Source organism: Quercus lobata, chromosome 7 (genome assembly GCF_001633185.2).
Source record: "Quercus lobata isolate SW786 chromosome 7, ValleyOak3.0 Primary Assembly, whole genome shotgun sequence".
NCBI lineage: Eukaryota > Viridiplantae > Streptophyta > Magnoliopsida > Fagales > Fagaceae > Quercus > Quercus lobata.
This window is the reverse complement of record NC_044910.1, coordinates 6271339-6291848: the sequence shown is the minus strand read 5'-3', so window position 1 is coordinate 6291848 and position 20510 is coordinate 6271339. Positions and strand designations below refer to the sequence as shown.

Genomic DNA, 20510 nt, shown 5'->3' with positions numbered 1-20510 from the left:
GGTGGAAATAAAGTGGTGGGTTCATGTGGGTTCATAACTCCACCACTCATGAATTGCCATTTGGCAAAGTTGTGAAAATTGGTGTGGTACTAGACTTGCTTTTCTCCACACACACAACCATTAAACTTGATATTGCAACCGCCAAATAATGAAACAATGACATATCTTCTGGCTCACCAAAACTTAAACATTAAAAGCCCACAAAACATTACACTTCATTAGTAAGAAAACCTTCTTCAGCCTATATGGTTAGTCTGCCAAAAGCTCTGCCTGCTTCGTCACAAAAATTATCAACACATTCCCTTCTGAAATATTCTTTTTTACTTAAAAACCTTGAAATCCAGTACCTCTGATTCCAAGATAGCTCACACAACCCCTTAGTAGCCATTCCTACAACGAACAACCACAAAGACCAGTTAAATGGAAACAAGTGTTCAATACTGACATTGAAAATTTTGATAAACTATAGGGAAAAAAAGTATATTGCATTTTTCAAAAGTGCCAAACATAGACTAAACTCTAAAAGCAAAAGAGATAATTACAATACAAGTCAATCATCAAAGAAAAATGAAGATAAATTTACAAGTCAAAAAAAAAAAAAATTATCTTTTTGCAAAAAATGGTTGTTCTTAAGATTTGAACTTTTACACCTTTGGTTAGCCAATCATACAATTAGGAGTTAAAAGAAACTGAGTTAAGCCCAACTTCCTACTACTCAGACTCGGCTCTTGCAAAAAATTTATAGAACTCAATATTGGCTCGAGCTTCATTCCAGTTTCAATATTCTAGTTACTCTCTTCCAAGCTAATTGCAAGCTCCAAAAAACTTCTAAATGCTAGCTGTTTTGAGTATATAAACTTCAAAAGTTGATGAGCTCTACATCAAGGGTAAGGTTATTGCACAACTTAGGAAGCAACACCTGTGATGGCTTTTTATTACAGGAATGGCTACTCTTTTCATCTTTTGTTTGCAAATGGAGAACTAGAGAGAGCAAAATCCGTCTTATACATGAAAAGCTCATGGCATTTTCGATGTGGTGCTCCAATCCCACAGAGAGATAACAAAATAATGAAAATAACAAAATTAAAAATAAAAAATAAAAAATAAAAAACAGATAAGTTGAGAAGAATGTGATGTACTGCTGTCTATGCATGATTCCTAAAATGAAAGCATCAGATCAGTTTGAGAAGAAGAATATTCCCTCAGATCTATGATGGAGAACCTCTATCAAGCCAGTGCACAAGCTGAGCATAATGATGCTTAAGCTCAAAATTCAGAACATAGTTCAAGCACAGGCCATCTTGCTTAATAAATAAGCCAAGAAAACTTTGATCAAGCAGCTTGGCTTTTTTTTTTTAGCACTACAGTATCTTGAGAACAGCTCTTCACATGTACCTATCACAAGCAAGAAAAGAGTTGGAAGAACAGGTTTTCTAGCATTAGTTAAAATAAAATCAGAAAGATCAAAGGTAAGAGACACTAAACACTTCAGAAAACTGAACCCCAACCAAAGGCTAAAAAAAATCCCTACATCAAATATGGACAAAAATTCCCTAAAAGAGAAACAACTTAAATGAGCTAAGGATAAAAACTACAAAGTGTAACTTCAGTGGCATTTAGTGAAGTTTCAATGAATAAACAGAAAAACCAAAGAAACGTCTGCACTAAATTGCATTTAGTTCTCTTCACTAAAAATGTCACAAAATTTAATTAACAAAGATTTTTAAAAAATAACATAGATATAAATCTCCAGAAACACTTTCCAATTGGTCAACCAAAAATTAGAAACTCATGGGAAAGAAGCTTCAATGAGACAAAGGTTTTACCACTCCCATTTCCCGTTAAAACAAAAGAAGCTAAGGGAAAAGAACAAATGGTCTCCTTAGTTACAGTAGCCACTAACTTTTTCACCAGACATGCCAAAGGAAATCTTTTAGTCCGTGTATGACTTACAAATAAAAAATAAAAAGAGTGAAATGATTAATGTATTATATCTATTGCAAAGACCTAAGGTTTTGTATGAAACAAACAACAAAATTAAGGCTCAAACAGCCGGTGTGGTGAGCATGACAGTCACAATGCTGTAGAATAAATTGAGCATGTCAACATTAGATATTTACATAGAAGAAGGCAAGAAGGCACCACAAAAATAGTTTTAAGGAAAGACATGATTATCATATTGAAAGGATACCTAAGCAAGGCACAAGGACATAATTTTCATGGACAAAATGGTTTTGTAATCCTATTCCATCATATTAAATTGAGCAATGAGATAAATCAAGTGCTCAAGGTTGGGAAAACAAAGGATGACTTTCACAAAAACCTGGAGAAGTTACAAAATAACCATCCAAAATCCTGGAGAAGTATTGGATAATGACTACTTGAATATGTTTCTCTATAATGTTTGATAATAAACTTCACATGAGGATTCATCACCACAAATGACAATAACATTAGTAGCCAAAAAAAAAAAAAAAATCAATAAAAACGCAAACAATTTACACATCACCTACCTGGCTTCATTTCAGAAAAGAAATACAGAAGAATTTTTTGAACAAGGTTCAGATATTAACAGCCACCAGAACCAATGCCAATTACGTAGAAAACTGCAGCAGAACAAGCAACATTCAGTCCACATCCACAAACGAGGTGCAGTCAATGTCTTGAAGGGTGATATTCCCCATATATAAATCGTTTATGTGATGAGAACAGAGCGGGAGGCATTTCTGATTGAGACTTTCATGAATTGCACCCATCCCTGTGACCCACTTGTCCTCAACAGATGGGTTCACATTCAAACGGTTCTGCAGTAACTGTACCCGATAATAAACAGTATCCATTCTGTCACAGAAATGACCGATACAGGAACATGAAGGCTCATCAGAAGCCAACCTGATCAAAGCCAAAGATAAAGCCCCATCAACAGGCCTTGGATCCGAAATATTTTGATCTCCCATCATTTTAACCTCTCTTTCTGTGGGGAAGTACACGTCTTCGTTTCCATTAAAATCAGAGACCTTCAAATCTTTAGTGTAATGCTTAATGGCTTCACGTTTGGTTGACTCATGCTTCTCTGCTAGTGTCAAAATGCAAGAGAACCTCAAGTGATAAGTTACTACAGTTTTAACCATCTTGAAGTTGTGACAGCAGCAGAAGAAATCAAGCCACCTTCTCGCTACTCCTGCATACCACTTGATAATATCAGTATCTTCAAGAGCAATGAGTAACTTGATTGGCCTAGGGCGACACCCGTTATTTGTAAACCAGCCATCTTAACTGCCTTCCTAACAAGTTCTATTGGTCCATATCAACTTTCATACACAGCCTCTTCAAATCCTCAACCATGCTCTTAGCATATTTCTGTTCCTCTTCCTCCTCCACTCTCTTTTCTTCTTTCTTTAAAGCCTTTCTAGATTGGACCGGACTCAAATACTTGTCAACTTGCTCTTGGAACTTATCATAAGCATCAACCAGCTCTTGGGGTAATTGATCTCTAATGTGCCTTAAAGAGAGAAAATCGCCTGCTGTAAGCATCCGATGCCATTCCCAACGCTCTTCCAAGGAACCCAAGAAATCTTGGACCACTTCATCAGTCCAAGTTCTGAAGATTTCACGAACCTCATTGTCAATTTGAAAGTCAAATTTAAACCCTTCACTTTGCTTCAATTCCCACCACCTCACACTCAAACAACCTCTTTATTAAACCAATCAAAGAAACATCTTTTATTTTTTCTTCAATAAACAAACACAACTTATTTACATGCCTATCATCAAACCTGTCTCTATCAAATGTGACACTAAACCACCAACTAGGATTCTCTACCGAGTTCTTAAGGGACATAATGGCGGTGTGGCGTCCCATACCGACACGCCCACCATAAGAAAAAGTTACAAACCGCTCATCATACACAATTTCTAATACCAACCTAATAGCTTCAATCAAAACCTTTAATTTCAAGTTGGGCAAGACCAAGGACTCACCTTTCTTTCTTGAGGGTAGCATTGTGACACAACAAGCCTCAATATCGAACCAATTGACGCAGAGCTGACTGCCCATTTCTTCGATATCGAATCGCTTTGAGACTTAGTGGAGAAGGGATTGCGAGTCAGTCAAGGGAGTTCAGCCTGAAACCATTGTTGGGTTTTGGAGTGGCGATGTTTTGGCAGGCAGTGAGGACACTGGGCAAAGCGATGACGTTTGAGAAGAGGGTGGAGAACTTGCCTTGAGAGCAGGGGTGGAGCCATGCAATGGGGGGGATGCCCCCCAAATTTTGAAAATTTTAAAATATATATATATATATATATAATTATTTTAATGTTTTCAAAATTTAGTCTACAAAAATAAAAGTTGCCGTCCAAATATTTGAATTAATCCAATGATACTCTTATAAAAAATAATTAATTTAATAGTTATAGAAATATAACTTTATTTTTTGCAATTCTATTTTTTATTGTTAAATATGCTCTTATATCTATTAAATATTTGATAAAGTTTGACACTAAACATATTTGAATCTATTTTTTTTAACTTGTTATGTGGCGATTAACAAGTTATTGACTCATTTTAAAAAAAAAAAAAAATCTTGTCACTAAAACTACGTATGAAATGTCTCTTTAGTTAACTTATTCTTCCAAATTTTGGATTATTCATGTTTTTTAAAATTTCATTAGTTCAATTAAAAGATTTTTTTTTTTACTTACTTTAGTATAAAATTTGATAATTTGTACTAAAAATGAAACTTTTTAAGAATTTCACTATGAAAATAATGAAATTGAATTTTATTTTATGAAAGATCACCATCAAACATAATTTTGATTGAAAATACTAAGTTTTTTTTTTGGTTGGGTGTGTGTATATATATATATATAAAACTTATCAAATAAAAAGTGTGTATATATATATGTGTGTGTATATATAATAAAAAAGTGTGTGTATACATATATGTGTACTTAGGGTTGTCTTGATAAATATATTAGTATCACAATTTGACCCTTTAAATAAAAATTCCTAGTTTCGCCCTGCTTGAGAGTATTGGGTGAGAACTAAGGGTGCGTTTGTTTTGGGGGAAAATGATTTCAGGAAATCATTTTCCCCTAAACCTGCGTGTTTGGTAGCAACGGAAAATAAAATTTTCCGGAAAATCACTTCCTGTTGACCGAAATTTACTCCTTTGACCCGGAAATGATTTTACACTCTCATTTTCACTTCAAATCATTTCCAGGTCACGCAAAACACAGAGAGAGCGAGAGAAAGAACAACACAGAGAGAGCAAGAGAAAGAATGCAAAACATAGAGAGAGCGAGAGAAAGAACGAGAGCTCCAATCCAACCACCGAGAGCTCCGATCCAGCCAACGAGCGAGAGAAAGAACGAGAGCTCCGATCCAGCCACCGACACCGATCTACCTCACGCCGGTCACGCCGAGCTCAACTAGACGATCACCATGCAAAAACGCCGTAGACCCACAGTGAGTGATAGCTCAAACTCACACCGATCCAGACCAACGCACCGGTCCAGACCAACGCACCGGAGCCAGCTCAGCCAATTGATCACCGGTCCAACCACTCCGATCACCGAGCCAAACACAGACTCACGGTGAGTTTTCCAGAACTGGTTGACCATCCACACACTCACCTCACCTCCGATCCACTCACCTCACCGGTCCAACCCATCCTCCCGACCCACCTCCCGATCCGATCTCTGCATTATATATATATATTTATTTATTTATATAAATATTTATATAATTATTTATATAATTATTTATATAATTATTTACTTTTTTTTATTTATTAATTTTTTTAATTATCCATTTTTTATTAAACTGTGTATTTATGGGTTATGCATATGAAATTTTGGAGCTTTTCTGGTTGCAGGTTATTCAGGATTGGTTTTTGGTTTGATTTTTTTTTTAGAATTTTGGAGCTTGACTGGTTATGCATGATTGGTTTTTGCTGTGATTTTTTTTAGAATTTGGCTAGTTGGGTTATGTGTAGAACTTTTGCTTTGATTTTTTTTTTTTTTAATTTGGCTAGTTGGGTTATGTGTAGAAATTTTGGAGCTTGACCCATGCTTGGTGTTATTATGTTCTTGCAGTAGAATATGTGTGTGTTTAAACCTTAATTGAAGGTGCTTTGGATATATAGGTGATTGTAAATAGAATGCAATGTGATGGTATTGTGATATATCAATATCCAGTTATCAATGTGATGGTATTGTGATAGTGTAAATAGAATGCAATGTGATGGTATTGTGATATATCAATGTGCAATTGTCAATGTGATGGTATTGTGATAGTGTAAATAGAATGCAATGTGATTTGGTACTCATTATCAATGTGGTTTGGATGTTTTATGTTTATGGCTATTTTTATTTACTGTGTAATCAATAACATGCTTGTTTACATACCTCTTAGACCATAGTATTTGTTATTTTGTTAGATGAAGAAAAAAACCAAAGCCGCAATTCTTGTCTCAGTTGCATCTATCCTCCTTGTGGGGGTTACATTGTTAAGGAAATTGCGACGGAGACGTAGACGTAGACAACTGCTTAGGGCGCCTTATGTTAACCATGCCGCCGAGAGAGAGGAATACATAAATAGTGTTCTGCATGGAACTGAGAGACATTGTGTGAATCAACTTAGGATGAAGTCTATAGCTTTCCACCACTTATGTCACATCCTCACTGAGGGGAAGCACGTACGTCCGACTATTCACATGTCTGTTACGAAACAAGTGTTCATTTTCTTACACATTATTGGTCATAATGTGAGGTTTCGTGTAATGGGTAGTCGGATCTATAGATCAACTGAGATTGTTCATAGATACTTCAAGGTCGTCCTTAGGGGGGTCCTGAAATTATATAGAGCTCTAATAAGTCTACGTAGCAAAGATACACCCCCAGAGATAAGGAATAGCAAAAGGTTTTACCCATATTTTAATATAAATATTGCGACTTGTGTATTTTTGTAAATTGTGAAGATTTATGTAATTTTAAACCATTATGTCTATCGAAAATTAGGATTGTGTTGGAGCAATAAATGGTACACATGTTCGTGCATTTGTGCCACCTGAAATATGAGGAAGATTTCATGGTCGCAAAGATGGAACCATGCAAAATGTATTAGCTGCCATTAGTTTTGACTTAAAGTTCACTTATGTATTGGCTGGATGGGAAGGCAGTGCACATGATTCACGTGTGTTAAATGATGCATTTGCTAGGCCAAAGGGATTTTCAATTCCCGATGGTATTATACGATTATTTCACCTTTTTGGTTTATTAGTTTAATAAATATTGTGTGTTTTCCTAAGCATAATAGTGATTTGGTTTTATTTTTTAATATATGTAAGTAAATATTATCTTGGTGATGCTGGGTATGGTAATAAAAATGGAATATTGTCACCTTATCGGAGTGTGAGATATCACTTGAAAGAGTTTAGTGATTGTCCTCCTGAGAATGTGCAAGAATTGTTCAACCTCCAACACTCTTCATTGAGAACTACCATTGAGCGAGGGTTTGGAGTGTTGAAGAAACGTTTTCGAGTGTTGGATGCAGAACCATTTTGGTCTTTCCCAACCCAAGTGAAAGTAGTGTTAGCGTGTTATGCGGTTCATAATCACATTATAGGGGTTGAACCAAATGACCATATTATGGAAGATGCAATGAACCAAGTAGAGTCTAGTGACCACCAACAAGAAACACAATCACATCGGGAGTCCGTCGAAGATAGTAGATCGTGGAATTCTAAGAAAGATGAGATATGCCAAGCCATGTGGTCTGATTATACCAGGAGTGGAGAGTAGTTCTTTATTTATATTTCTATGATTGTAATGTGTTTTTTCTTTTTGTTTTTTGTAAAGACAATATATTTACTATAGACTTTTGGTGGTGTAATGAAAAAGTATTTTCAGCATTACATAGTTATTTGATGGTATTACATTGTCATTTCCAATGTTAGCATGTTTCATTCTGTTGTGCACATTTATAAGCGTGGTTGTATGTGTGTTTGATTTGTTGTTTATGTTCCGAGCGTAATTACTAAATGCTACTCTCACTATACTATTTTCATATGTAGTAATGTCAAAGGGCAAAGAGAAAGTTAGCAGCAGCAAGCAATTTAGGTGGTTGCCACCCATGCATGAAATGATGCTAAGGATACTTACAAAGGAGGTTGCAAAGGGCAATAAGCCCTCTAATACTTTCAGGGCCGGCTCCTTCGCTCTTGTAGCGAAGGAGATAACGGCCCAATTCGAGGTTGAGTGCCACCCGTCCTATGTTGACAACCGGATGCGAACTCTAAGGACCATATGGTCCACTATTCAAACTCTTAGAAAGAAGAGTGGATTTGGTTGGGACGATAATCTGAAAATGATAACTTGCGACGCTAAAACATACCAAGAAGAAGTTATGGCATGTCTTCCAACTATATTTTCTTAATATAATGATAATATATGTTTTTGCTTTTTATATGAAATTTATAGTGTCATTCTTTTTAAGATTCCATTGCTTTTATAAGGTTTTTCAAATATAACTTTCATGTCACCTTAGCTATGTATTATATCTAGACATACCTATGTGTTTTCATCTATCTTTATTTGTATATGTGTCTGAGCTATAATTTTCTTTGGTTCTCTGTTTGGTTGCTAATAAAATGTTGGAAAAGTAAAGAAAAGATTGATACTTTCTTTTTTCAGCAATGACTTGGGAATAATAGGAAATTAAGGACCCACTGTTTTCTTTGATTTTTCTATTTGGTTGCCAGGAAAAAGTGAAGGAAAGAAAACAAAGTTTTTGACCAAAAGATTTGTGCTTGCTGTTGTAATTTTTTTTTTTTTTTTTAATTGGGCTCTCTCAGCAGTGAAGTGTGCATAATAGTAACACAATGTATTGACTTGTTCAATCCTTATTTGACAGTTTTCTTGCATTACTTGTTTGATTACTGAGAAAATGTAGGAAAAAGTATGGAGTCTTTGCTTTAATTGTTATTTCGTAGCCTTTTATATTGAATTTATGAGTGAAGTTATTATTGCATTGTTATATACGTTCATTTCTCCCTTACAAGTGCATCGAAAGCATGCAGAATATCTAAACAAAAAAATTGACTTTTATGATGAATTAGTGATTGTTGTGGGGAAGGACACAGCCACAGGTGGCTTTTCTAAGTCCTATGTGGATATTGAAAATGAGCCAGACAATGGGGATAGTGCGGAGTTTGTTGCAGACAATGTGGAGGAAGGTGTGGTTGAGAAAGGGAAGAATGTAATTGAGTCATCCACCATTAGGTCGGGAATTTCCAAGTCCCGCAAAAGAGGGCGTGCACTTTCTAATGCTGATGATAGTGTGCTGACTGATTTGTCTGATCAGCTGAAGGAAATAGCTGTGGCTCTGAAAGAAATCAATCGGGGCCCTATGGATTACACAGCTCTGTACAATGAGGTAATGACTATGATGGCGGATGGATATAGCGAAGATATGCTCGCAACTGCCTTCGACCATCTTTGTGAAAATGAGAAGACAGCTCGTGGATTTCTAGCCAAGAATGCTAGGTTGAGGAAGTTGTGGTTAGACGGGTTTTTGTTCTCACAAATTTGATTTGTTTATTTCATTTTGACTGTGATGGTAGATTTAGGAATTAACTTTTGTTGTAGTACTAGTATTGACCTACCATTGTATTATATATGTAGTCTTTTGTATTATTGGGACGATACAATTGCCCAAATTATGTATTTGTACTGTTCAGATACCACAAATAGGTATCATTTTTGTACACCATGGAGGTGTAATGATTTCAGGTGAACGATTGATGTGGCCGTTTTTATATAAATATTATGGGTATATTCAAATGATTATTTTTGATGTTGAAGTCGATGATTATTTTTGTACTGTTAAAGATATGTCTAGTCAATCCAGGTTCTTGAATTTGAATGATTATTTTTGATGTTGAAGTGGATGATTAGTTTTGTACTCTTATAGGTTTGTCTAGATAATGCAGGTGCTTGAATTTGTAACACATTTTATATTTTCTGTAAAATGATCCACAAACCAAACACCGGAATTGATTTTTTATAAAAAACGAATTTCATTTTTCGTAAAATGTTTGACCTAACCAAACATGGGAATTGATTTTCCGTAAAGCATTTTCCGTAAAATGTTTGGACGAACCAAACACTGGAATTGATTTTCCGTAAAACAATTTCCGTAAAATGTTTGGACGAACCAAACATCGGAATTGATTTTCTGTAGAACGATTTCCAAGACAGCCAAACAGCCTGAATACATTTTCCTTTTCTGGAAATTAGCATTTCTGGAAAATGTGTATTTACCAGAAAATATTTTACAGGAACCAAACACACCCTAAGGCTTGGAGCTGGAGGGCTGAATTCAAGTGGCTTTATTCTTCTGAGGTGAATAAGCATGAGACAATGTGAATTGAGAAGAGAGAAGTGGAAATTTTGGATTTTGAAATTGTGCCTGTGTTCGAAATTGGAGATAGTAGCTGGCCAGATTTTCGCAAATAGCAAACTTTTTTATTTGTTTTGTAAATTACGTTTTTATATTGGTTTTATAAATAAACTCTCTAGCCTCTACTGTTCAAAAAGAAATGTAAATGTGAAAAAAGCAATGGGTAATAAAAATTAAAAAGAACTTTTAGCTGATAAAAAAAGCTATGGTGTAGAATAGACTCCTATGATGACTCTCACAGTCACATGGGGTCGGGTCGACAACTGTACATTCTCGAATCTTGAAAAACGAAGAAGTTTCCAGGAAATTTCCCACACCACTTCACAAGTCACATTTCTCAAAAAGAAGGCCACTTCCAAGTAGTAGTAGTCTCTGCGTTCCAAAAGGTATTCCATTTCTCTCATAGATTCAATTCCAACTCTCTCCGATTCGACGAACTTTCAAAATCCACGAGCTCAATTCAGGCTGGGAGTCGAATAGTTTCTTATTTTTTCATATTTATTATTATTATTTTAATCATTCTTCAGTTCTAAACTTCTAATTGATTTTTTTTTTTTTTTTTTGGGACATGTAGATCTATATATCCAGTGGCTTTAATGGGCATGGAAGCTGACTCGTCCTCTTTCCCAAGTTCTTCTTCTTCTTCTTCTACTGCTCAAAGGAAGTATGACGTCTTCCTCAGTTTCAGAGGCGAGGACACCCGCAACAATTTTATGGATCATCTGTTTAATGCTTTGAAAGGCAAAGGCATTCACACTTTTAGAGACGACGAAGAACTTAAGAAAGGGAAAGCCATTGGACCAGAGTTGTTGGAAGCCATAAAAGAATCCAAATTTGCTGTAATCATTCTCTCAAAAGACTACGCATCTTCAACTTGGTGCTTGGATGAACTTGCACACATCATTTTTTGCAAGGAAGAGAAGGGAATGACAGTTTTGCCTGTTTTTCATTATGTCGATCCATCTGATGTACGAAAACAAAGGAAAACTTTTGAACAGCCTTTTGTTGAATATGAAAAAAAGGAGAACAAAGAGAGGGTCGAGAAATGGAGAGTTGCTCTGAGACAAGTGGGCAACCTCGCTGGATGGCATTTAAAGGATACTAGGTAACACAACTTGGCATATTTATTTATTTTAAATATTCAAATGACTCACTTCAAATATATAACTTATTGACTCTATTTGGAACCTTATAAGTAGATCTATTTACATGTTTCGTTGTACATCTTTCGATTTTGTCCTGATCGCATATTTTTTTTCTTTCAGTCAACAGAATTGCACATTAAGTATGTATTTTTTTTGTTTGTTTGTTTTTTTGTTACCTATAGGTGGTTCAAACTCAATGTATATTGAACTTTCTTAATTGCAGGCCTGAGTCACAAGATATCCAAGAAATTGTGGGATGCATATCACTTAACTTGAAATATGATGCATTCCCATATATTACCAAAGACCTAGTAGGAATATACTCTCCAGTGGTGGAATTGGAGTCGTGTTTAGCTGTAGGGTCAAATGATGTTCGCTTCATAGGAATTTGGGCTATGGGGGGAATGGGTAAGACTACTCTTGCTAGAGTTGTTTATCATATGGTTTCTAAAGAATTTGAAGCTCGTGGTTTTATTGAGGATGTTAGGAAAAATTTTGAAAATTATGGTTGTGTTCCACTACAACAGAAAATTATTGATGACATTTTGAAGGATAAGGATTTGAAAATAGAAGAGGAGTATGACGGAGTTCTCAAGATCAAGAGTAGGTTAAGTCGTAAAAAGATTCTTCTTGTTCTTGATGATGTAGATAAATCGAAACAATTAAAAATGTTATCTGGGGAGCATGATTGGTTTGGTCCCGGCACTAGAATTATCATAACAGCAAGAGATAAGCATGTGTTGGAGGCACATGGAGTGGATACAATATATGAAGTTAAAGGATTGAATGATGAAAATGCTCTTCAGCTTTTTTGCTCGAAAGCTTTTAGAAAAAAGCATGTACTTGATGATTATATAGAGCTCTCTAATCATTTTTTGAAGTATGCTGGTGGCCTTCCCTTAGCTCTTGAGGTTTTGGGTTCTTTTTTGTTTGGAAAAAGTAGTGTCGAATGGAAAATTGTGTTAGAGAGACTCAAAGAATTTCCTGAGGAAGTAATTCTCCAAGTACTTCAAATAAGTTTTGATGGACTACAAAAGCCACAAAAGGAAATATTCTTGCATATTGCATGCTTTTTTAATCATTAGAAGAAAGATCATGTAGTAGAAAAACTAGATATTCTTGGCCTTTACCCTGTTCTTGGATTGGAGGAACTCATTGATAAATCTCTCTTAAAAATTATGTATGACGATATGGTGTGGATGCATGACTTACTTGAAGAAATGGGTAGGAACCTAGTTTTTCAAGAGTGCCTTGATGATCCTGGGAAGCGGAGTAGACTATGGGTTTATAACGACATTGACAAAGTGTTAGAAAAAAATAAGGTAGGAGTTTAAGTAGAGAATTTGATCTCTTTCCCCTATCTTTTTGTTCAACAAATTTCAAATTTGAATTGTTATGCTAATAATATATTTTGCAATTTTGCATGATTATTAGGGAACATAAGCAATTCAAGCCATGGATATTTTAAGTACTTATAATGAAGAAAAAGAGGCACGTTGGAACCCTAAGGCCTTTTTGAAGATGGAGAATCTTAAATTTCTTAGAATTTGTGGCATTCACCGTGTCCCCACACATCTTCCTAATGATTTAAGAATTCTTGATTGGATTTCATATCATTCAAAATCTTTGCCATCAAGTTTCCAGCTAGATGAGCTTGTTCAACTTTGTTTACAATAGAGCAAAATTGAACATCTTTGGATAGGAATAAAGGTAAGCTTGTTAACAACTTTGCTTTTAAATCACAATAAACGAACACTAGGAAACTAATTATTCTAACTTTTTTTCTTCTTCTTTTATCAGAATTTTGACAAGTTGAAGTTCATTGATTTGGCTAGCTCCTTAAACCTAATCATAACCCCTGACTTCACCAGAGTGCCAAATCTTGAGAAATTAGTTTTGTCAAATTGCACAAAGTTACACGAGCTTCACTCATCCATTGGGATTCTAAAAAAACTTATTCTTCTTGATCTAAGACGTTGTCGAAAACTAAGTTGTCTTCCAAGAAAGTTTGAAATGGAGTCACTCGTGACTCTTGAACTTTCTGGTTGCTTTGACATCGAGAAAATTTCAGAATTTGTTGGAAACATGGGATGCTTGCAAGAGCTGAAATTGGATGGCACTGGTATTAAGGAACTACCTTCATCAATTGAAGGCTTGATTGGCTTGACTTCACTATCTCTAGCATATTGTGATGATCTTGTGTGTCTTCCTAGCGCCATTTGTAGTTTGAAATCGCTTGAATCTCTTGATCTTTCTTGGTGCTTAAAAATTGACAAATTGCCAAAGAACCTAGGGAATGTCAAAGGTCTAAAGGTGCTTAAGTTGAGTGGAACAGCTATAAAAGAGCTCCCTTCATCAATTGAACATATGACAAGCCTTACTTTACTAACTTTTAATAAATGTAAAAATCTTGTGTGTCTTCCTAACTCCATTTTTAGTTTGAAGTTGGGTAATTCTCTTGATCTTGTCGGATGCTCAAAATTTGACAACTTGCCAGAGAACCTAGGGAATGTTGAAGGTTTGGAGAAGCTTGATTTGAGTGGAACAGCTATTAAAGAGCTGCCTTCATCGATTGAACATTTGACAAGCCTTACTTTATTGTCTCTAAAAAATTGTAAAAACCTTGTGTGTCTTCCTAGCACCATTTGTTGTTTGAAGTTGCTTAATTCTCTTGATCTTTCTGGATGCTCAAAATTTGACAGGTTGCCAGAGAATTTGGGGAATGTTGAAGGTTTGGAGTTCCTTGATTTGAGTGGAACTTCTATAAAAGAAGTTCCTTCCTCCATTGTTCTCCTTAAAAATCTCAAAGAACTTCTTGTCCATGGATTGAAAGAAACATTATTTTCATTTAATTCCATGCCAACGAGTCATATTGCTGTGGGCTTGTTATTGCCTTCATTATCAGGTCTGCATTCCTTAATATACTTAGATCTTTGTGACTGCGATCTTTCGTCAATCCCCAATGATATTGGCAACTTGTCTTCTTTAGCACGCTTAAATCTATGTGGAAATAATTTTGTTTCCCTTCCTAAAGGCATCTCTCAACTCTCTAACCTTCAAACACTCCATTTAGAGGGTTGCAAAAGGCTTCAATCATTGGAAAATGTTCCATCAACTATTGTATTCGTAATTGCAAACAATTGTACTTCACTGGAGAGATTGCCAGAACTACAAAATCATCCTCTTAGGTCATGTCCCTCCCGTTTGCTTTTCACGTATCTCAACTGCTTCAAATTGGTTGACAATATTCAAAGTGGAAGTAACATGCTTCAGGTCTCTCTCTCTCTCTCTCTATCTCTTTGTCTCACTCACAAACATTATGCTTTGTTTTTTTCAGGGACAAAGTGGTAGACTACCAAACATGTTAGAGATTATTATTCCTGGAGGTGAAATTCCAAAAGGGTTTAGCCCTGCAAGGTTTATTTTGAAAAGTCCCCCTCGAAGTAAGCTTCAAGTGTTGACAGGTCATACATGGAAGATACAACTACAAGTGCCGTCTTGTGGGTGTGATGAGCTGATGGGAATTGCGTTGTGCATTGTTTTTGTACCCAACGGGTCATATCAAAGCAGTTGTGCCTTTGAGGTACATGGATTTCGAGGGGCAGTTCCAGTAAAATCTGATTTTGCAATAAATTATGGTAAATTTGAGTCACCTACCATGCTAGACTCTGGATTTATGACAAATTATGGTAAAGTTGAATCACCTCACCTTTGGTTGCTCTATTTGTCCACTCACTATTCTGGCTCCAATTGGGGAGAAACATTTAGTCAAATTGATGTGAATGGAGCTCATCAATTTGAGATTGAAATATCTTTCCCAGAATATGAGGTGGAAAAAGTTGGGTTCCATTTGGTATACAAGCAAGACATCGAGGATCCCAATCAAACTATGGCACAATGTAGCAGCAACAGTATGCTCTATGAGGATCTGGGTGATCTCCATAATGATCATTCCAATTCAGCTGCAGAAGGTTTCAGAAATAAGCGAAGCAATGACGGGGATGATGGGGCTGGACCTAGCAGAAAAGGCTACTCTGATGAGGAACCACAGCCAGAGAGGATTCATAGACTCGGAAGATTTATGGCTGATTCTGAGGATTCTAGTCAAAGGGAAATTTTTTACTTCAGTAAGTCATCATCTTTCTTGTTACTATTACAATTTACAAGTCATCATTTTGGGACATATATTAGCATTTTTTCAAAATGTTAACTTCAAAGCATTGTGCTTTCCTCATATTATCAGTGAACTTAGAAAAACATAAAATGCATGTTTGGTTTAACATATATTCTTCCAAATGTCAAAGACAATTATGCCTTTCCAAAAGGAATACATTTCAACAACTAAAGGAGACAGTTTCCAATAAACTTGTTGGTTGGATGGATAAGTTATTGTCTAAGGAATTTTTGGCAGGGTAAAAAAAAAGGATGAAAAGAGAATGACTTGGCATAGTTGAGACCAGTTATGTGCTCCTTAGGAGAGAGGAGGGATGGGGTTTAAAGATTTACATGCCTTTAACTTGGCTTTGTTGGCTAAGCAAGGGTGGAAACTCCCAAAAAAAAAAAAATGAACTCATTTTTCTATAAAGTATTCTGAGGAAAGTACTTTCGGAATGGTGATTTTCTGTATGCTAATTTGGGTCATAATGAGCGATGCATTAGCATGTGGCATGATAAATGGATTCCCATCCCGATATAATGTAATCCTCCAACCCCACACAACCCCATCCCCCAAACAACCCCCCCCCCCCCCAAAAAAAAAAAAAAAAAAGAGAAGAAAAAAACCTCCCAGTGGATGCTAAGGTTTGTGATCTAATTAATGGGGAGGATGGAACATAGAAGAGTAAAGTGGTGAGAAGATCTTTCATGGATCATGAGGATGATACCATTTTAGGAATCTGCCTATGCCCTGTATATGACAGAGGACAAGTTGATATAGGCTGCTACCACCAGCTGAAAATTCACTATGAATAGTGCATATAAAGTGGCCATGGATGCACTATTCCACTAACAGAGGCAAGAGCTCTTACAAGGTGAACACAATGAAGCTGTGGAAGCGAGTTTGGAAAGCTGAAGTATCTCTGTATCTGGGAAAGTTAAGAATTTCATGCGACATTCATGCAAGAACATTCTTCCTACAAAACTAAACCATTTACAGCATCATTTATCTACTGATGGGGTCTGAGAGGGATGTGGGAAGGCTCAGGAGTCTACTGGTCATGTCTTTTGTTGTTGCAGAATGGCTAGAGAAATATGGACCAGCTGTAATCTTGGCCACATAATGATTTCTGATGAAGAGGATTTTACTAATGTGTTTTGGAGAGTGGTTCAGGATGATAAGATCAAAGCCCATGTGATCGAATTAATTATGATGACTAACTGGGCTATTTGGATGCATAGAAATTAATTGAGGCTGGAGGGGATCTGACATTGCTAGAGGCACTTCATTGTTATTGGAGTTCCGTTCAGCCAGGGAATGCAATATTATGGCAACAGCAGCAGAAGAAGTGAAGGTCTCCACCCGAACCTGGGATGAATAAAACCAATGTGGATGGTGCAGTGTTCACAGAGGAAAAGACAGCAGGGGTGGGTGTACTGATTCGAGATGAAATGGGTAACATTGTTGCAGCTATGTGTATGAAGATTAATGCCCCCTGTCCTGTTTGGAGAATGAGTCTTATGGCATGGCTTAGTCAGTTATTCTCACAGTTCAAATAAGATTTGGACCACTGGTTGCACTGGAAATTGAAGCCAAAGCTATGGAAGTCGTTGCCCACTTTGCAAGAGATATAGGTGTCCAAGAGGTTATTTTTGAAGGGGACTCTGTTAGTCTGGAATGCTTTATCTGGGAAGATTGGAAAACCAGAATGTTATCAGTGGAACCCGTGTGTGGATGCAAGAGTTTCGATGAGCTGAGATTTCTCAAACACAAAGCATAATGACAATAAACCAGCTCATTCGCTAGCTCAACAGTCAACACACTTAGCATGTTCAGGATTACTTGACTTGGTTTGAGGAGACCCCAAATTTTATAGAAAGCTTTTTGTGATTCAATAAAATTTCAAGTTTCCAATAAATAAATAAATAAATAAAAGAATAGATTGAGAACATACTTCTGTTTGTTTAAATATCTATTCACTAGAGAATGAAGGTCTTATCAAATAACAGTGAGTTGGTTGGCTTCATGAGCATGTTGGTTGAAATAGTTTTGATTGCGTAATTTGGAAATTGATTTTATACATTAAGATTATAATGTTTGTTGTATCATTTCCTTTTCTTTGTAAATCCTCTTTAATTCATTTTTCTTGTTATATAGGAATATCAAAGAGTGTTCTTTAGTTAATGAGGGTAAAATTAATATTGAACTTCGTATTTTATTTTCGATTGGGCATATTGTTTAACACATACTGGCGTTTAAAAAGGCAGTCTTTTTTCAACAATAGAACCAATCACATCTGACAGAGATATCATCACGGACCATGACATTTTCTTCTCTATCATGCGAAGTCCTTATTTTAATATCTCCCTTTAATCAAAATGCAGGAGAATGGATATTTCGGTTACTTTGTTGGTGTGCAAGAGACAAAGACAATAGAGATGATGAGTAGTATAAATGGGTATGGGACAACCATAGAGTCAATTTCTCATTTGTACTCTTATTTTCAATATTGGTTTTTAATTTTTATGTTGTCCAGATATGCTCTTATAAACGTTTGGAGAAACTTCTGCATTTCCAACATCTTATACTACTGGGACCGTGTAGACTTTCAGGTCAGTCAATTAATGATTTACAAAAGGGGTTTTGCTATAAATGTGATTTAATTGAGGGGTATATTTGTTAAATTCCTTCATTAACAACTTTTCAGATACTGAGTCCAGTAAGTATACTACAGCATGGATGCAAAAGTTGGGAATCTCATTAATAGTCCCAGCCAAATCGAAATACTTCCTTCGGAGGACTCTGATCAATTCACTGTCCGTGTGATGAGCAATCTATTTTGCCATAGAAGGAGACTGGTTGGTGGTTATCAATGCAATATGCTGAGCAAGCGAAATGCACATCACCAGCAGGGCACATTGTTGAAGACGTGAAATGGCTTGCAACAGACATGAGAGCATGCAAATTTTAACATACCAGAAGAGAGGCAAACATTGCTCTGCACATTCTCTGGCACGCCCCAACCTCAAGCCCAGTTTTTAGAAGCTCCTATGTATATGGCTTCCGGATATACCAGCCTCCATTGCAAATGTTATTTTAATTTTTTAAATGAGTCATTGTTATGTTGGTTTTTGATGCAGCAATAAATTATTCATGCTCTTCTTTTTTTGTTTTTTTAAAAGGTAAGCAAAAGAATAGGATTGAAGTTCCAAGAAGTGAAGAACATAGAAAAAGGGGTGGAATTTGTCTCTCTTTCAGGGGCATTTTGTAAGCGCAATGTTAGATTTTGTAATAACCTGCGCATCACGTGGGATACCGGACATGTTATCAAAGACAATATTAGCCTAAATATTCAGGAATTTTTAGGAGTTTTTTAGATCTCCTTAGGTTTTCATTTTATTTTTTTAAATTTCTATAATATTTACTACTTTGAATAAGAATGGCCAGAAGAAGAAAACAGACCACATAAAATTGTGGAAAAAAACAGAAGATGAGTATCAGGGTGTTACAAATCAGTTCAAAACGGATTTGAAAAAAAAAAAAAAAAAAAAAAGGTTTACAAAGATACCCATTTGAAATCTCCAATAAGAGACTAAAATTTTAGCCTGTTGATGCTTTTCTGATTGTGTCGAACAATTAAAAACTAAAAAAGACCAATAAATTGCGCACTTCAGCAATGAAACCAATCTCGGAGATCCCAATTGAGAGAAGTTGGATCAGCAAGACAAATTGACAATATTTAGTTGTTTCTTTATTTCAATGGTGGAGTCCTTTTTTTTTTTTTTTTTTTTTTTTTTTTGGTGGGGTAATGTAACGATATCATCTCATTTTAACATAAATTGAAAATGGATAACCATATAGGTGGATATTGTAAAACAAGTATTGTTATAGCTACACGAAATAATTCTTTAAAACAGCTCTTAGAAAACAACATTAATAATATGATCCTTAAATTACCTATTATATAAAATAAAATAAAAAACAAAAACAAAAACAAAAGACACCATTATATGGCATTCAACCCATGTACTAAAAGTAAGTCAATAAAACTAAAATTTTGTAGTTGAATCAGGAAGAGAAATTTAAAATTTTAGCTTTAGAAACTCATGCATTCACATGCAAAGGGCCTAATATGTTTCTTCTCCACTCTTGTCCTTTAATCTAGGAATAAACAAACATAGAAAAGCCACAGAAACACTATGATCGAATTACACAACTTTTTTATTATTTTTACTTATACCCAAAAAAATGTAAAAGCTGTCAACTCAAATCATACCCAAAATTGATTGCAAACAATTGTACCTCACTGGAGAGATTGCTAGAACTGAATTTTATCTTTTTAGGTTAGATCGCACCTATTTGCGATTCATGTTTCTCAACTACTTCAAATTGGTCGACAATATTCAAAGCGTTAATAACATGCTTCAGGTTGCTCTCTCTCTCTCTCTCTCATCAAGTTCTAAATTGCTTTGTATATTTCAGGGACAAAGTGGTACACAACCAGGGAAGTTAAGCATTATTCTTCCTGGAAGTGAAATTCCAAAATATTTTAACCATGAATGTATGGGCCATGAATTGAAAGTACAAGTGCCTTCTAATTGGTATAGTGTGGGAATTGCAATTTGCGTTGTTTTTGTACCCAACAAGTGGCATTTTGCCCTAGTGATTGGAGACTTTCATTTTATATCAATGGACAGAAAATTTTTTTTTTATGGGAATGGACAACAAATTAATAATGGAGAAAAAT

At 35.6% G+C, this 20510-nt stretch overlaps 2 protein-coding genes and 1 pseudogene across 5 annotated transcripts; 2 read left to right on the top strand and 1 right to left on the bottom strand.

Moving 5' to 3' along the window:
* Positions 1 to 2586: 2586 nt before the first annotated feature.
* Positions 2587 to 4232, bottom strand: LOC115951460 (annotated as a pseudogene).
* A 6555-nt stretch (positions 4233 to 10787) lies between these two features.
* Positions 10788 to 19134, top strand: LOC115952927 (disease resistance-like protein DSC1). 4 transcript variants are annotated; one of them, XM_031070287.1, is made up of 10 exons: positions 10788 to 10848; positions 11037 to 11567; positions 11831 to 12929; positions 13042 to 13317; positions 13408 to 14880; positions 14945 to 15734; positions 18148 to 18221; positions 18300 to 18375; positions 18471 to 18815; positions 18946 to 19118. In XM_031070287.1, exons 5-7 carry the CDS (start codon positions 13621 to 13623, stop codon positions 18210 to 18212), a joined length of 2115 nt encoding a protein of 704 aa, XP_030926147.1. In that variant the 5' UTR covers positions 10788 to 10848; positions 11037 to 11567; positions 11831 to 12929; positions 13042 to 13317; positions 13408 to 13620; the 3' UTR covers positions 18213 to 18221; positions 18300 to 18375; positions 18471 to 18815; positions 18946 to 19118. The 4 variants fall into 4 exon arrangements, with proteins under 4 accessions (XP_030926147.1, XP_030926149.1, XP_030926146.1 ...); XM_031070289.1 differs by having other exon boundaries at positions 18498 to 19134; XM_031070286.1 differs by having other exon boundaries at positions 18471 to 19134.
* Positions 11059 to 13050, top strand: LOC115951459 (TMV resistance protein N-like). Its single transcript, XM_031068664.1, has 4 exons — positions 11059 to 11567; positions 11831 to 12611; positions 12693 to 12929; positions 13042 to 13050. Exons 1-4 carry the CDS (start codon positions 11059 to 11061, stop codon positions 13048 to 13050), a joined length of 1536 nt encoding a protein of 511 aa, XP_030924524.1.
* Positions 19135 to 20510: the final 1376 nt, after the last annotated feature.

Excerpts from the sequence above, each read along its gene's own strand:
- LOC115951459 (XM_031068664.1), top strand. The coding sequence starts at position 11,059 with ATGGGCATGGAAGCTGACTCGTCCTCTTTCCCAAGTTCTTCTTCTTCT. Across the intron at positions 11,568-11,830 it reads TGGCATTTAAAGGATACTAG|GCCTGAGTCACAAGATATCC; the intron begins GTAACACAACTT and ends TCTTAATTGCAG. Across the intron at positions 12,612-12,692 it reads CTGAGGAAGTAATTCTCCAA|AAGAAAGATCATGTAGTAGA; the intron begins GTACTTCAAATA and ends TTTAATCATTAG.
- LOC115952927 (XM_031070288.1), top strand. The coding sequence starts at position 13,621 with ATGGAGTCACTCGTGACTCTTGAACTTTCTGGTTGCTTTGACATCGAG. Across the intron at positions 14,881-14,944 it reads GTGGAAGTAACATGCTTCAG|GGACAAAGTGGTAGACTACC; the intron begins GTCTCTCTCTCT and ends TGTTTTTTTCAG. Across the intron at positions 15,735-18,147 it reads AAGGGAAATTTTTTACTTCA|GAGAATGGATATTTCGGTTA; the intron begins GTAAGTCATCAT and ends ATCAAAATGCAG.